Consider the following 17,908-nt stretch of genomic DNA (forward strand, 5'->3'; position numbering starts at 1 on the left):
CGCTCTCCTCGCCGAGTTTTCCGCGGCGACGGGGCGAATCCTTTCACTTGGCATCTGCCGCCGAGGGGAAGTCGTTCTCCGTCGCAGTTTCGTTTTAGACGCACTAGATCGCGACGTCGTCACTTCCTGCTTTCGTTCGTTCGGTCGAGAAACTCGGCCCGAGTCCGCGCGGTCTCGCGACAGCGACGTTTTCCGAGCGCGTCGCGCGTGAGAATTGCGCGGACGCGTTTACGTCTCTCTCTCTCTCTCTCTCTCTCTCTCTCTCTCTCTCTCTCTCTCTCTCTCTCTCTCTCTCGTTGAATCTTTTAACAACGTTTCCTGCGCCCTGGAGAATTGTGCCGGGTCGTCGTCGTCGTCGCGGGGATAAAACGATCCCTCGCCCGCTCGGAGAAGCGCCGGAAGTCTGCGGGATTAATTCCTCGTTGCCGTTCTCTGTTATATTTTAGCGAACCGACCGGCCGAATGCGGAGTGCACCTCTCGACATCGCGCAAACAATACATCGCGAATGCGCCACGTCGTGTGAAAATAGCGCAGGAAGCTGCGCGCGGAGCGCCGCTTTGACTGAAAGGCCGGTCAGCGTCCATATATTTGGAAAGCTGTATAAATTTATCAGCGAGCCGGCGCGCGGTAATATAAGGCAGCGCGAGTGTAAAATAAGAGAAAACTGTCAGTGAGCCGCCACCTAAATTGACACAATTGGTGCGCCCGAGGGGAGAGAGGAAGGGAGGAGGGGTGGAATTCGTTCCCCCGTCTATTTCGAAAATATGCGCGAGCAAAAATTCAACTCTCGGCGAAATTGGTATCGCATCAATATACATTCTCGTATCTCGTTCGCTATTTTATTTTCAGCCGCCGCGCGCGCGCGCGAGCCCAAAGAGAGCGAGAGCGCGGGCGGGCGGGGGGGGGAGGGGAGGGGGAGAGAGCGAACGGCTGGGTTTTCAAGTTTCCGCGGGATCCAAAGTCAAATTATTACCGATAAAACTGTCGCTCGTAACGTTCTGCCTCTTTCCCCGCTTTTTTTTTTATCCTTTACGCCAGTCAGCCTTCGCGGTGCGCTCCCGTGTTATTAATTGACGAGAGCATCAATATTTCCTAATCGCCGGTCCGATGGCGAATTAATCTCGCGCGTAGTTCTCGTACATTCGCGGAAAATCAAATATTCTCGCATCGGTCGGTCGGTCGGTCGGTCGGTGTGGCGGCTTTTACGTTGGCGTCCAATATAAAAAGCGACGTCTTGCTTTCGCGGCGGGATTGCTAAATCGCGCACGACATCGTCGTCGTCGTCATCGTTGTACAACCTCCTCCTCCTCCTCCTCCTCCTCCTCCTTACGCTCGCCCGCCCGCGTGAATCGTGAGCCGTCAAAAGCGAAAATATTCCGCGTCTGGTTGGACGACGGCGATCGAATCGATATCCACCGGGTCGAAATAAACTCTCGGGCTACCGCGAGAGCCGTTACGTCACGACGATCCGGTCCTCAGATGCCACCGCGAGATACCGAAATCACTGTTTCATCGAGTATTCGCCTCCTCGTCCGCCCCCTTCCCCCCTCCGCCTAACCCCCTCCGCCCGGCCGATCGATCGCGATGAGAACGGAGATACATCTACTATCGTCGAAATTGCCGATAAGTAAACGAGGTCAAAGAAAAGGCCCGCCTCGTTGGTAAGTCTACCGCACTAGCCTGGATCCGTGTTTGCTGGAAATCTATTTCGATCGCTATCCGCCCGTGCTACCATATACGGGGTGATACGTGAAATTTTGAAAGCCTCGGAGAGCCACACACGCGCTGGCGCGCTGCTCGTCGACGATTATGTATCGCCGGGTGCGTTCCCCGAGTCTCGTTGGAATTCTGGGATGCGACGTTTATCCCTCCCCACCCCCCCGTCCACCCCATTTCTCCCTCATCTTTCCCTTCTTTTTCTATTTCGCTTTTTAATTCCCGCCGTTCAACGACGGCCGGCGAGCCGGCGACGGAATTTTAACGAAGCGCCGACGCTCTCAACGTCCGCTGAATATCACACGCGCGGCTCACCACGAGAGACCGATCGTCTTCCTCCAGATCTCAGCGGAGAGGCACAACCGAGAGGCCGTCTCACACGCTACCTACGCTACGCCCGTGACCCGGGAGAACCGTGTCGACGGATTTCGAGAGAGCGCGCGGCAATTTTCGAGATTGCCGCCGCGAAGTATCGGCGACGGTCTGTCGCGTCGCGTCGCGTCGCGTGGAGAGCCGCGGGGCCCCCAAGGGGCTCCACCCACTTTTTCGCCCTTACACTCGACTTCGTTGCTTTGTTACTCGCGCGCAATCAGCCGAAATGGTGCGATTAACGGCCGACGTGGGAAGCCTCGGCCGCCTCGCCTCGCCTCGCCGCGCCGCGCTGTCGCGCTGCTTAACAAGTTACAGGGTTAGAGAGAGAGGCTCAAACACTCACGTGCGGATGGCTGACGGTAATGCAAGTGCTGCAGACTCTGCGTTTGATGGTGATGATGGTGGTGGGGCGGCCCCATCGCCGGACCCATGGTGTGGTTGCTGTGCTGATGGTGCGGCGAGCTCCCCCGGTGCGGGTGGAACTGGGAGGGATGATGCTGATGAGGATGATAGGAGGGCGGCAGGAAGCTCGCCGTCGACTGGTACACGCCGGGGCTGTGGCAGGCCGATCTGCCGAGCGCTGTTGTCGGACAATCGATAGAGGCGCGCGATAAGAAAACGTCCGTTTAATTGCCTGTCTGGCGCGAGCGAGCGGCGCGGAAATCGCGCGCCGCGCGGCACGCTTGCTCCCGCAGATTAGCGACAAGAAGACAACGGCCAGGCGCGCGCGACAATGGAGAACGAAAGTTCGATCTCGTGAGGCGGACCGATCCGGCATTATCCGATCCGGATTAATCGGCAAGACCGATCCGTCGCGTCGGAGCGATCGCGCGCACGCTTCTTCGCGGGGAGAAGAAGCCGGTCGCGCGCGCGCGCGCGCGACTACAAACGCGAGCCGACCGCGGGAGTCCCGCAGGAGCTCGCAAAGCCAGAGAGATATCCTTCCCCCCCGCCGCCGCCCCTCGCTCGCGCCATCGCTTCCACGGTTTTACACGGCAAGCGCGCGCAGCTACGCGCCAGAGCGATACTGAGCAACGAGATAATGAGCTCACCTGACGACAAGTGAGAGTGATGAGACGCCAGGCCCGGCTGGAGGGACGAATTAGGATTGAGCCTGGCCTTCAGTAAGAGATTCGCGTCCTCGTTGCCGCCCGAGGACGTGCTGGACTCGACGTCGCTGACTCCACTGTCCGCTGGGCTCGCTGGCAGTGATCCGCTTCCTGTTTCCAGTCATGTAACAGAAAGGAGGAGGACGCGTCCTCTGTGATAAATGGCTCCCTGACGGAGTTTACGGCTGACGATAAGACGCGCGCGCGCGCGCGCGTGTGTGTGTGTGTGTGTGTGTGTGTGTGCGAGCGTCGATTAATCCCCCGCGAGATCCCGTTTCGCTCAGAGCGTCGCGGGATAAATAAGACAAAAGGTTGCGGGGTGCCGCGCATAAAAATGTCGCGAGCTCCGGGAACTGTTGTTCCTTCGCGACACCCCCTTGTCGCGGGAGGGGGGCGCAATTTGCAGGAGCCGCTTAACGAGACGAGCGAAAGGGAAAATATTTTGCGCAGTCTATTCCCGGGTAAATGACACGCCGTGCCTCGCGGCGCGGCGCGGCGCGGCGGAAGACGGCGAGAGCGGTTTTCTTCCTCGTCCTACGCGCCGAAATCGCGCCGGAATCGATGCGCCTCGATGCGCGTCCCGCGTGATTGCGAGGCGACGAGAGACGGACGAGGGAGAGATCCTTCTTCGTGTGAAATCACAAATACGACGTCGCCGGCACCGCCGATGGATTTCACTCTCGCGTCTTGCGGGCTCAAGAGGCGGTGTATGCTAATCGTTTTCGTTTTCGTTATATACAGGGTGCACCGAAATTCCTAATCTGCTCGTTTCTTTCTTCTCCTTCCTTTTTTCCGCGCGCGAGAGACCCGACATCTCCTGTCTCGCCTTTTCGAGACGGCGGCGGCGGCGGCGGCCGCTGCACATCGCGCTTTCGCGAAAACATTGTTTGTCATGGAAATTTCGCGATACTTGCGCGCGATCCTCTTGACGTCACCGAAACCCCCTCACACCTACACACACACACACACACACATTTATCGTCGGCACGTTCGCTGAAATAGCCTGCACCGCGCGCCAATTACCGAATCGCCGGCATTACGCGGACGTAATAAATGAACGAACGATCGATCGGTCCCCTTTGCCAGCCCCTAAATTAAAGCTCGCCCGTCGCTTTCGTCCGCCGCTTTAAACAAATTAGGTGGCCCATCGAGCTGGTGGTCCAGCGGCTCGTTCGGCTTTATCGAGCGCCGTCGTCGTCGTCGGGCCGCGGCCGAACGTGTTTTCGCGCGCGCCGTCAATTAAAGGCATCTTTATGCAACGGCCGAAGGTCATCCGGTCATTGGGTATGCATATCGCTCGCTCTTCCCACGGTCCCTCTCCCCCCCCTCTCTCTCTCTCTCTCTCTCTCACTCTCTCTGCGCCGCAGCGCGGCTAACCGTCTCAAACGAGTCCCAAAGGGTTCTTCCACACGAGCTCTCCTTCTCTTGTTCTTCCTTTCTGCCCCCTCTTGTCGTCATCATCGCCGTCATCGTCGCGTTATGCAAAACGCGCGATCGTGCAAGACCTGCGCGCCGCGCAAGTCGATAAGCCGCGAGTAGTCTCGCCGAATCGACCGGCGCTGCTTTTGTGCAACGGCGATCGAGTCGGTATTTTAAGAATCGACTCCTGGCCGAATTTTTCCGCGGCCGAACGCGCAACATTTCCGCCGATTTGTTCACCGCTCCCTGTCGTACAATATTTTCCGCCTCCTTCTCTCTCTCTCTCTCTCTCTCTCTCTCTCTCTCCCTCTCTCCCCCTACCTTTCCGTTTGCGCAATAACGGCTATGTGAAATCGACGCAGATCCGCGCTCCTTGTGTATCGCGCAAGGCGTGTATTTTTCGCCGTCATTGATTTTCGCGTCGTGTTACCGCCGCGCTTGTTTCGAATAAATCGCGGCCTTTCTTACCTTCTTCTTCCGACCGACTATTATTACGCGTTATTGTTCTGCGCTTCTACCCTTCTCTTGTTCTCTCTCTCTCTCCCTCTCTCTCTCTCTCTCTCTCTCTCTCTCTCTCTCTCTCTCTCTCTCTCTGTGTCTCCCTCTCGGCCAATTAGCGAGCGACTACGCGGGCGATCGACGTTTGTGCGATCAGTCGAAACGAAACGAGTTAATCGAGCTGCGATTGTCGCTTCGGCGACGAGAGCCATTTACGCGGAATCTATCGCGCGGCGAGCCAATTAACGGAAATCGGAGCTTTGTTTTACACGCTCGCAAATATCAGTCCGCGAAATCTCATTACTCCCGCTCGGATTCTCCCGCCGATGTTTCCGAGCGGGGAACCGTATCCGCGAGACATTTAGGAAGCGTCACGCTTCCCAAATGCGCATTACAAAAGCCTGCTTGGATAATTGGGTTTCCGAAACGCGGGGACGCGATGTCGGTCGGGCTCGCGTCGCGAGTTGATTCGCCCAGAAATAGATCGTTCTCCTTTAAAAAACGATATCGACGTTGCAATCAGGTTTCCAGGAGAGAAAAAAGACGCCGCATGGGGAAACAGCGAGGAAAGGGAGAGAAACTTTCTACGCGCGCGCGCGCACGTTGCGACTGGCTCGTTTTATCCCTCTCTCTCTCTCTCTCTCTCTCTCTCTCTCTCTCTCTCTCGCTCGCTCTCCTACTCTGTCTATTTTATTTACCTATGCGCCGTTTCGACATAATTTATCCCGCATTATTTCTCCCATCCGACCGCCAGTGATCCATCAAGCTGTTGCTCACGTCGCGCGTTTATTTCTCTTTGCCGCCGCTCTTCGCGTCTACGCGCGTGCGTTCCACGCTATTTATTTGCTTTATCCCGTCACGCGTTAAAACTCCATTAAAAATTCATCGGATATCTCTTCCCCGCTCGTTCGTTTCTCTCTCCCCCCTTTCCTTCTCCCCCCCTCCCCCGCCCGGACTCTTCGCATCCTTTATTTCACGCCGTTGTATTCCGCGTATCACCTCCTATCATTATCTCCGCTGCTACATTATATCCCACTTTGTCGGGGAGAAATGTATAAAAAAGAAGGAAAATTTATCATTCCACCGTGTATCCTGCAGACGATCAGCGACGAGCCTCCGCGGGCACCGACGAGGTGCCGAGGGGGCATCGGGATTTCCGAAGGATCCGCGGAGAAAAATGCCGCTCGGCCGAGCGATCCCACAATCTGAGGGATTTAGAAACCCCGTTTGAAAACTCCGTCCGAAGGGGCGCGGAAAAGTTGTCGATGCCCTGGCAGAGAATCATGTCCACTCTCTCTCTCTCTCTCTCTCTCTCTCGCAGACTCACCTGGCGTACTCGTGGTGGCGATGGCGGCAGTGGTGTAAGGCGGTTGGCCCATCTGAGCGTGACCGGCCAAGTGCCGGCCGTATCCGTTCTGCAGCCCCAGGCCGTGCTGCTGGGGATGCTGCGAGAGGATGCCATGGAGCAGGCGAGTGCCGGTGCTGCTGGTGGTCGTCGCGCTGGTGGAGCCCGGTTCCACCTTGACGCTCGCGAGACCCAGCTGCTCCTTCTCGCCGGTGTCGTGCGGCTGGACTTCCCTGGTGTCCACTGCAACAGATCAAACGAGAGGCGTCGTTTCAGCTTCGACAGGCCGGCACACTCGTAATCGACGTCCGCGCGTCCCGGGTTAGCTCGGCCGGGATTGTCTCTCCCCGACGACGACGCGACGGACAAGGCGAAGACGGATCTTTCTCCCGTCTCCCGCCTAAGAACGCTAAAGCTATTATCGTTACGAAGATACCGCTGACGAGCGAGGCGAGCCTATCAGCCTTCAGCCGCGTTAACGAGTTATCGCCGGAGAGAACAGCCAGGTGACATTATCGCGCGTTATCGGACGCCGCGGCCGACGATGTTAATCGCCCCGCCAAGCGGGCGGGAGGGGAGGGAATAATCTCGTGAATAATATGTAGAGCGGACGAGAGGCGCTGCGCGGGAAACTTCCTCCCCGTCTCGTTGAGCGATAGGTGCAATCTTTAGTGGCCGCCGCGGAATCGGCGACGCTCCTGGCCGCTCGTCGCAGTGCTCCGCCGTGCTCTGTGCAAAGTGAAGCGCCGACTTCTCTCTCGTTAACGGACGAAAAAGTGATAAACCCCGAAGAGATAAGTCATTTCCCGTGACCCGCGCAACGCGACGTCCTCTTGCCCGACCAGGTTAAGTGCCGGCTATTTGGCGTCCATTAAAAGCTCCGCGCGAACACGTCTTCTCTCTCTCTCTCTCTCTCTCTCTCTCTCTCACTCTCTCTCTGTATGTGTCTCTGTCATGTCGGCCGAAATAACGAAACGCAATCGTAGACGGATAAACACTCGGGCGGGAGCCGAGCGAGGCTAACGACGGGCCGAGGAAAAAGAGCAGGAGGATGGCAGAAGAAGGAAAAGAGACGAAGAAATATAAAAAGAAACGCCGGGGCGTACAGGAGGCGTTCTCCGCCTGGTAGCTCTCTGGCGGCTCTGGTTGCCGAGAGGAAGTGAAAGCCGGCGTCGTCTCTCCTTGACCCACTGCAACGTTTCTACCTTCCTTTCAGGCGGGTACCGAGCCGCGGCTTCATTAAGCAATTTCTCGCGGCAGCGGGCCCGAAAAATGCGCCGTGGAAAATGGCGAGCGCGCCGGCAGCGCGATCAATGAGCGCCCGACTGGAACCCGATCTATCGATCTAACTAGCCGCCCGTGTATCCATCTATCCATCTATCCATCGCGATCCGACGCGATGCGCGAAGGCTTCTCTCTCTCTCTCTCTCTCTCTCTCTCTCCTCTTCCTCTCCCTTCGGCTGACGAGGTGAGCGCGAATTCACGCTGGAAGAAGTCCCCGCTCGCTCTTGCCGTCTTCTGCGCGCGGAAGGTCGGCGGGTATCGGCGACTTCACGACGGATTAGAAAGGTACTCTCCGAGAGCGCGCGCGTGGCGGACGATCGATCGAAATAAATGTAATAAATAAATAAATAAATAGTCATTCCGCGAAGAATCGTTTTGTATCGCAATATCGCGCCCTGTTAGCGCGAACGGGCTCCTCTTGCCTTGTTGAAACAAGGTACAATTAGGGGGGAGTAAAACAAATAATAACTGATCTCGGTGGCATCAGCAATTTTTTAGTCTCTCTCAGTCCCGCCGCGGGCAGGGCTTCCCCCCCGGTGAAGTGGGTCAAGTTCTCGCAGCGAAAATTCCCCACGAGCATTTTGCGACGCGACGCGACGCGACGCGACGCGACGCGACGTGACGCGTCCGCCGGGATAATCCTCTCTCGAACGCCGATGCGCCGTGCGATAAATCGCAAAGCGGAAGAGGGAGGAGGCGCTCGCAGGGATCGACGCAGGAATCGCGTGAAAAGCCGCGGCTGTACGGCGGATTACAGGGAGCGGTGCGCGCCCGTAAACAATATTCACCTGCGCTGTGCGTGCAAATTGCACAGCGCCGCGGCTTCCTCGCGCGACACAGCCGTGACATTACAATAACGACGTTCGCGCGAGGCGCCGCGGAAACGCGACGGACGCCTCCGTGATCGGCCGCCTCTGCGAATTCCCGCGGACGATGGAATATGCATCGCGCGGCGGAGGATGACGAAAATAATCCTTCTCGTCGGCGATCGACGGCGCGCTTGCGAGAGGAAGCGTGTTTCGGACAAAAGCGACGTCGCAGTCCGCTCGGGACTGCACGCGCCTACGAAAATCAGTCACGTAGCGCGGCTGTCGCGAGTCGGAGAGGACCACTGATGTCACACACCGTGGGGCCACCGGGGCTCGTGCGTCGACTCGGTAATCGCGATCGATAAATCGGCAGATGAAGCTTTACGGCTGCCGAAGCCGAGCGGGGCCGCCCGCCTTCCCGGATCGGATCGGGGAGACAATGCGCCGATGCGGCCGGAGGGAAGGCTGCGAGGAGGAAGATGAGAGCGAAAGGGAGTACGAGGGAGGAAGAACTAGAGAGAGAGAGAGAGAGAGAGTAGAGAGACGGCTACGAAAAGAGAAGCAAAACACGCGGCGGGGAGGCGGGAGGATTGAGCGAGCGAGATTGCAACGTGTCGAGAGAGGCAACGCGCGGCAACGCTCGGCTTGCGAGCGCTTGCGAAAGCTCCCCGACACGTACTGGCGCCGGATATTTATGATTTCGCCGCGCGATCGTTCCTCCGAGATTGCAGAAAGAGAGCTCGCGAGCCGAGGGACGAGCAATTTCACATTTTACAACCGGGACAATCGAGCGCATTACGTTGCCCAAAGTGCGCGGCTCATTACTCTCGCGTGTTGCGCCGCAATCTCGCCGCGGGAGAGAGAGAGAGAGAGAGAGAGAGAGAGAGGGAGAACGCCTCCTCGCTTTTCCATCCCTTCCTCGAGACAATACGCGCCCTTGTGTCGCGGCGCCGCTGTGTACACCACCGGGCTCTCCCCGCCGTCCCCTCCCCCATCGCTGTCAATCGAGATTCTCAGAGTTATCGCACGGCGAGGCGCACCGTAATCTTTATTTTTAGAGACCCACACTGCGCGGGAGAGCGAATAGGAGACACGTTTGCGCCCGCCGAACGCCTCAAGGCTCCTCCCGGGAGGCCAGCGCGGCGTGTACCTCCCCGGCATTGTCCGGGAACGTCGTCGCGCCTCCTTCCTGCTGCATTCCATCGCGGGCATATCCAGGCCAGATGCGAGCGGTTGCTTCGTATTTTCATCACGTACGCGACATTCGGCGCACAGCGTGCTCGCTCATACTCGGCCCCACGAGAGAGAGAGAGAGAGAGAGAGAGAGAGAGAGAGAGAGAGAGAGAGAGAGAGAGAGAGAGAGAGAGAGAAGACCCGATTATCGACCAGGCCGGGCGCGACCCTCGCCCTTCTCGCTCGCTCAGCGTTCGCGAGCGGAAGGAAAGGGCCTCCGCGAGGCGAGGCGAGGCGAGGCGAGGCGAGGCGAGGCGGACGGATCCGACGTTTCGTCGAAACACGCATTTGTTGTCGCGCCTGACTATCTTTCAGCCACCGTCATCCATTTCCCGCCCTTGCCTCCGCGCTATTCTTCCTCTTCCTCTCGTGCGACGAGAGTTTCTCCGCGTAGAGGGTTTCTTCCAGCCCCCCACTCTCTCACCCGGGTGATAAACGATTATTATCACCATTGACGCCGTGATGAATCTCGCACGCCCACCGGAAGCTGGGTGGCGCGACCTTGCTTGACCTTGACTCGCCCCCGCCGCGGCATGCAGGGTGAGTGTCTAGCCGCATCGACCGAGCCGCCGTTGTCGTCGCCGTCACCGTCGCCGTCGCCGTCGGAATTTTCACGGCGTTTTCACCTTCTACGCGGCGGCGCTCCCCGGCCGTTTCTCTCTCGCAGGCGCGAGTCGACTTCCGGTGTATCGACACGTCGGCACGGTTTCACCGTAATCACCATTAGCGCCGTCCCGGTTTTCATAGTTTCTAAAAGAGCGACTCGAGAGAGAGAGAGAGAGAGAGAGAGAGAGAGAGAGAGAGAGAGAGACCCGTTTCACGAGCGCCGCGCGGTCCGGCCGTCAAAAATCACACGCGCGCATATGCACGCCTCCGATCATGACGCGTAATAACGAGAGCAGCGAGATCGCGTTATTATCAGGCCGGACGAAGAAAGCGCGCTCGAGTCAATCGCGACGACGACCAACGCGCGCCCCGAGGCTCCCCCGGTCGAGGAGGCGCCGCGCCGCTATAGGCGACTCCAAGAACAAACTTCATTATCTCAGCCGGGCACTTTCCTCTCGTGTCACGGTTTGCCCTTTTTTCTCCCCCCTCCCCTGCTCTCTTTCCTCAAGTCGCCGGAGCATTTTCACCTGCGCCACGATCTCTCCCCGCGGTCTAACGCAACTTCCACAGCGGAGCAACACGCTTCGCTCGCGCGCGCGCTTGAGGAGGGCTCGCGATCACGCGATCACAGGGTGAGCCACTTTTTCTCCGTCTGCTACTTTCCGCGACTTTCCACGAGGACAAAAATCCGCCCCCTGTCGAGCACCGCGCGCGCGCGCGTCCTCCGGTTTTTCGGCCAGCAGGAGATGTCGCAATCGCGCAACGCCACCGCGAGCGCGCGAGTTGCGTACACGTGCGTAAGGTCAGCGTTTGGCCGGGCCACGCAACTTTCTCGCGCGCACGCACACGCACGCAACGTGGCCGCCGCGGCGTGGCCGGGCATTGCGTAACGGTAACGACTCTCTCTTTCTATGTGACATCACGTGCGTCCGACATGCCGCGTCGGCCGCCGCGCGTCAGGAGCGACGCGTCCTCTTTCTCCCCTCCCTCGCCCCTCTTCCTCTCGTTTTTGTCCGCGGGTACGCAGGTATGCGCGAGCGAACGGCGACGCGCGCGCGTCGTCGGTCCGAAAAAACGGGACGAGCGTGTTATTTCGCGACGACGCTGAGACCCGAATTCGCGCATTTCGCCCGCGGCGATCACGTCACTCGGCGAGGATCAGGCGAGGGTGACGCGGAAAACAGAGGCGCTCTGGTTTGCGCGACCGACGCGACGGGATGAGGAAGCACCCTCCGGCCGAGCGATTTCGGACACCTCGCCGAGTGTGATGGCGCTCGCAGACGGCGCGGCGGCTCGTCAATGAGAATAACTGAGAGAGAGAGAGAGCGTCGAGCGGGGCCGAGCGAAGACGCTGACAAGTAAACCTCGGGAAACGTCAGACGCCGCCGATTTGTTTTCAATTTTTTATAGTTATTTTTAATGTCAAAATATGAAGAAATCATTTTTAGCTTAAATTAATTTTCACAATTTTTTCGAGATTTCTCAAGTTTTTTGTTTATTCTTTTTTCTTTGTTCATTTCTTGTTCATTTTTTGCCAGAATTTGACGTCAAAATGAGCTTGTTTGCTGGATAGTGAGCCAAAAGATTTTACCCAACGTCGAATGTAGCGCAAAACAACACTTTTTCCACAATGACGTCAGCCATATTAGAATGCGCCATTTTGAATTTTACAAAACGGTTCTGATTCATAATCGGCGCACATGTGTGTGCAAGTTTCAACAAATCAGATATATATATATTTTTAAGAAATATTGTTTCAAATATGTATAAAATGGTGCACTTGTGCAGAAATTCAAAAATTCCCGAAAAAATAAAAAAAATTAATTCAAGCTAAAAATAACAACAGATTTCTTCATATACTGACATAAAAGATAACTATAAAAAAATTGGAAACAAATCGGCGTCTGACGTTCTCCGAGGGGTTTACTTGTGAGAAGCGCCGACTTCGCCGAGCGATGCACCAGCGAGCGTCGCCTTCCCCGGCGGGTGCTTCCTCCGGCGGGTAGCCACTACCGCCGGGGTTAACAGAGCGTGACAGCCGTCACAGTTCCGCTCCGCGCGAGAAACGCATACACGGCCGGCGGCGCGGCGCATCCTTGCGCGTCCGCAGCGCGGCAGATGCGCGCTCGCGCAACGCTCCAACTGGAGAGCGGAAAACGCGACGACGACGGGAATCGCGTTTCATCGCGTTTAACTTCGCGCGATCTGCAAAAATCGGGAGGAACCGAGGCTCTCTCTCTCTCTCTCTCTCTCTCGGAGGGTCGCGAGGAGTTTCTTCCTTGCACCGATTGTTCGCGGCGAACAAGCCGGATCGGCGAATCTCGCTGACGGGATTGGAATTATAAAATGCCGTGCGGCGGCGCGGAGTTGACGCAAGCGGAAGTGCGACTATACGGATGTCTCCTCGACTATCCGAGAATGAATCCGACTATGTGTTTGTGTTTGCAATTGAAAGCGCTCGAGCGAATGAGTGGAATCGATGTCGTTTTTAGGATCGCCTGATGATGAACGAACGGGCTGAATTGTCCATTCATTTTGCGAGTCTGCTCCGCATAAGCGAGAGACTAAAAATTCCAAAACTGCGAGGATTTGCTGAAATCATCACGGCGGTTGGCGCGCCAACTTTGAAATTGAGTCTCTTCAAAATTCGGAGTCGCCTTCTTTTCCCAAACAGTCTTTGTCTATCCATTTGTGTGTTGCACTCTCTTTCTCTCTCTCTCTCTCTCTCTCTCCTTCTTTCTCTCTCGCTGACAGTCGTGGTCTCGCGGGGGCAACGATACACAGAAGGTTGCCGCCGATTTACGCGTATCTATGAATAAAGCGCGGACGTAAGCGATAAGCCGCATAGAAGAAGCGCGATTAAAGCGGGATCGAACATCCCGCGCGCGCGCGCGCGCGGCTAATTGCACGACAATTATCGGCCGTCGGCGTGCGTCGTTGCGTAATTTCGCGATCGTTTATGGCTTTGCGTATTTTGATGAGGCGAGCTGCTCGCGCGTCGGCAGATTCGCTCGATCCCTCCGTGGCTAAATGAGCCGTCAGGCGGAAGTGATGTAAGTTGCACTTCTCCCTCTTTCTCGCTCGGAGAAACAGAGACGATCCGCGAGAGAGAGAACCACTCGCGTCGAGTCCTGCCGGCAGGCTAACGAAACGGCACATTCGCGCGTAGACGGAGTTACACGTGGCGAGAGGAAATATATTTGAAATACACACACACACACACACATACACACCGACAGAGAGAGTCGGGGTGACGCAACGTATTGATTACGGAACTGCAAATTTTGATTCGATCGCGTCATTTTTACGGATCTGTTCGAACGAGGAAAATACGCGCGCGCAAAAACGACGGTGTGATATTATAGCGGCTAGCAAAAAGCACGATGCTTGTATGGTAGAACACGCCGAGCTATTCCGTAACGATATCGCGCGATCGATATCGCCAGGTACAATCCAACGCTAATCGAGGCCGTTAAGACATTACAAGCGTGTTGATTTACACGCGGTGTCTGTTCGACGTTAAGTCGAGAAATCTCGTCGGAATCGATAAGCTCGATAAATCTTTCCCTCTCCCTCTTTTTCTCTCTCTCTCTCTCTCTCTCTCTCTCTCTCTCTAGAAAGCGAAGGACGAAAAAAGAGAAAAACATATGTCATACGATATAAAGAATATTTTGTAAATGTGGTGAAATGACAGAAAAAAGCCGACGAAAGAAAATGCAGCGAGAAATCGAAGCGAGCAAAGATCGACATAAAATTCAGCGATTCAGCGATATTGCGAGAGAGCGACAAACTTCGATGGCGAATTTTCTTCGAGTAACGGCCGGGTATCACTTCGCCCGCCTAATTAGCGACATTAATTCGCCACGCGAAAGAGCCATTACGTACGGCGAGCGGCGCGGCGTCTCGCGCATTAACGGATTGCCAAAGCCGGAAGTGTCGATAGCGGAAACGACACGTCTGTCGTGTGTCATTGTCTGCGTCCGTATGTATATGTGTGTGTGTGTGTGTGTGTGAGCGACCTACTTCCTCCTCCGACGAAACCGAGAGTGCTCTCGCGCAGTACGATGGTGCGAGAGTACACGGCACGTGTGGGTGTCTGCGAGAGAGAAAGAGAGAGAGAGAGAGAGAGCGGGTTATCGCGCACGGAGAAGCTTTATCGGCTCAGCCGACTCTCTCTTTCTCCTTCTCTCTTTCGATAACTTATCTATATTCGTTTCGTGCGCACTTCAACTCCCAATTAAGTCCCCCGCGCCGCTTCGTCCGCCTCGTTTGAACATCGCCAACTATTTCCGTCCCCTCCGCGTCGCTCCTGCGGTGCACATTAAAAAAAAAAAAAAAAAAAAAAAAAAAAAAAAAAAACACGGAAGCGTATCCTCTACGCGCGTTTTAATTTTCCTCCTTCCTCAAAGAGGCTAAAAGCTAGTCTCTTCCGCGGACACCGATATCCGGAGAGCGGCGGTTACAGTGTCCTCGCGCCCTTCCTCTCCTGCGCCCTCGGGTCCTCGCTCTTTGTACGCGGCATTCCCGCATTGTCCTGGGCGCAGCGCGGAATTTGGCCGATGACACCCTGAAACTCGGGAGGCGGCACCGGCAGTCGACGAACCGCGACCTATATTCGCCGTCGACCCGCCGCCGCCGCGCCCGACACCGTGACGCTCGGCTTCCGCCTTTGAGAAGGAGGAAACGACGGCGCGTCGCCCGTGACCCATTTCCCGGCTGAATGGCCCCCGTCGTCAAGGAGCGGGCGTTTCCCCATTGTGCCGGAGAAGCTTTTCGCCAAGCGGGGCGAGTGTGTTGTATCCGAAACGCAGCGCGCGCACACCCACTTCCTCCGTCGGCTGAGAAAACCGGCGAAGAAAAGCGGCGGGAAGGGTAAACGGCGGCACAATGAGCGCCGCGGGACGCGGTGCTGAGGTGTCCGCGAGTCGAGGACGCAGGACGATGGAAAAGGACTGCGCGGACGCGCCGTGCAGTCCTCTTGTAGTTTCCGCGTTTCGGCCAATTGCAAAGTGACGCGTAGCCCGATGACAGAGTTATCGGCTTTTTAATCGCAAGGAAAATGAGGCAGTGGTAGAAAGAGAGGCAGCGAGAGAGAGAGAGAGAGAGAGAGAGAGAAAAGAAAGAGAGAGAGAGAGAGAGAGAGAGAGAGATAGAGATAGAGAGAGAGGCAAGAGAAAAGTCAACGAGAAAATAAGCTCGTTCGTATCGACGAGGCCTCGGGCGACAAATGGATAAAGCGCGCGAGCTCGATTGAGCGGGGGAAACAGCCACTTAAACGCCTTCACGGCTCGTTTCTGCGATTTCTGCGGAACACAATAAGCGCGACGGCTCGCCGCTTTCCGCGCTGAAACGGCACGGCGCGGCGCGGAGCAAATTTCAAGGAGCGGCCTTCGTCTCGCGAACTTCAATTCCCGACGCGTGTCGACGGAGTCCGCGGGCAACGAGGAGCGGCAGGACACGCGGCGTTACGCTGCGGGACAGCGTTCTGCGTCCTCGAGGAAGCGAAAGAAGAACGGGGGCGGTGGCGGCGGCGGGCTCGAGGGGAAAAAGGCAAAGGCCACGCGAGAGGGAGAGAAAGAGAGGCGAGCGAGAGAGAGAGAGAGAGAGTGCGCGCGCGCGCGCGTTTTAAAGGGGTTCTCGACGCTCGGCTGAATTCTCCTTTCTCACGGGGGTGGGCAACCCTTCCCTCCTCATTAGGGCGTAAAATCGGGGCCCCGCGCGCGTGTACCGTTAGGCCGTGAGTGCGCGCGCGCGCGCGACAGCGCCGCAAGAAACTGGGTTATCCCTCGGGACCGACGTGCCCCGCCGCTCGCTCTAACGGTACCAGTTAGAGAATTTCAGGTACAAGGACGAGGGGGCGCGCGCTCGGCACCGCGCGGTACGCCACATGCTGCACGACCACCGGCCCTTAGACCTTATCTCCGCGGATGCGGCTCCCCTCCCGCTGCGCGCGCGCGCGCGCGCAGCCGCTTCCCACGCCCGAATAAAAAAAAAATGAGAGAGAGAGAGAGGGGGGAAAAAAGACGCCCGTCCACGCAGCGCATTTTTTCCGCTCGCCGTAGAAACCGCCCCGACGTGACTCCTCGAGGAGCGCAAAACTTTTTCCGTCTTGGCTCTCTCCCTCCTCCCTCGCCCTGCCTTTCTTTTTTCATGCCGGATCTTACGCCTCGCCGGATAAACGAGGTAATCAACGGAGATATCCGCTCGTGGAAGTGCAGCAAGTGGGACGATCAGAAAGTTCGAGGTAAGGACTCAGAAGGATTCGTTATCGTTTCCTCGAGGACCTCACGGCGACCGAGGGGCAGGAGGGCGAGGGCAACGGAGAGGGAGAAGGAGGACGCGCTCCGATACACACCGCGCGAAATCGTGCTTATTTATGCTTCAGAGGCGAAGCGATTGTCTTCGTTGCCGTCGCGGGCATTGTTTGTTTAGCGTTTTCAACTCTTCGGTTCTCTTGCTCGTTTGCACAGCACGATGACGCGGTCTTCCCCGCGATTAATTGGGATGAGTCCCTTTGTTTTGATCGGCCTCTTGAATAAAAGGAGCGCGTTTCCTTACAAGACGCAGAAATGTTGCTTTTCTGCATGACGATCGCAATCTGTGTCGATTGTTCCTTACTTGCGACTTGCATATTTATCGAAATATCGCGTCAAAGTTTCTCCTTCGACCGAATATAATTATCGCAATTAAAACGCGAGACTCCCCCCTCTCTCTCTCTCTCTCTTGAGTCGCTTGCGTCAGACGCGACGACGTCCGTTCGGGAAAAATTCGCGATCGTCACCGCGTCCGTCTATTCGCGCTGAGTGCAATCGCCCCGACCTCGCGACCTCGCTTTCTCACGGACGCGGGGAAGAAACGCATCCCTCCCGAGAGAAGAGTTCCGTCTCATCGGCGGGCTCAATCAACCGAGCCGACAGCAGGCGACGGAGGCAAGAAACGAACGTCGCCGCCGCTCCAAAGTCCGGCGCGCTTCCCGCGCAGGACTCGGCAAAGTTACGTAAGCTAACGGTGGAGGAATCTAATTTCTTCATTGCGCAACTGTCTCAGAATGCCTAGAGCGTACGCTCCCTCCCGTTCGCCCCCCCCCCCCGCGTCTACCGCCGCGTAATATTTTGCGAACTTTCTTTTTTCCCCGCTCGCCGCGTCCCCGCCGCGCGTTTCGCGCGCATCAACCGCGTTCCTCCCGCTATGCAAATGAGCGAAGAGCGAATCGCGACAATTCGCCGAAAAGGTCACTGGCCACATCGCGTATTGCCGGTCGAGGTCCGCTAATTTACGCGCGACGAGCCAGAGGAGGAGGAGGAGGAGGAGGAGGAGGAGGAGGAGGGAGAGCGGAAGGATGTCAAGGACGGGCACGCCGGGAGCGACGACAACGATAACAACGTCGGCGACGACGATGATGACGATGCATCGTTCTCGTCCTCACCCAGGAGGGGGGGAGGAGGAGGAGGAGGAGGAGGAGGAGGAGGAGGAGGAGGAGGAGGAGGAGGAGGAGGAAGGGTAGGCAAGGGAGACT

General features: G+C 56.9%; 1 protein-coding gene across 3 annotated transcripts in view; it reads right to left on the minus strand.

Moving 5' to 3' along the window:
• The window catches only part of Eip74EF (Ecdysone-induced protein E74), a 205,822-nt gene that overhangs the window by 38,407 nt on the left and 149,507 nt on the right, over nt 1-17,908 (minus strand). For all 3 annotated transcript variants that reach the window (XM_011139419.3, XM_011139418.3, XM_011139420.3), the window contains 3 exons: nt 6,443-6,703; nt 3,142-3,309; nt 2,433-2,669 (listed from right to left, as the gene is read on the minus strand). In XM_011139419.3, coding sequence (XP_011137721.2) covers nt 2,433-2,669; nt 3,142-3,309; nt 6,443-6,703 — 666 coding nt within the window. The remainder of the gene's footprint in view (nt 1-2,432; nt 2,670-3,141; nt 3,310-6,442; nt 6,704-17,908) is intronic.

This window comes from Harpegnathos saltator, unplaced genomic scaffold, assembly GCF_003227715.2.
Source record: "Harpegnathos saltator strain DR-91 unplaced genomic scaffold, Hsal_v8.6 scaffold534, whole genome shotgun sequence".
NCBI lineage: Eukaryota > Metazoa > Arthropoda > Insecta > Hymenoptera > Formicidae > Harpegnathos > Harpegnathos saltator.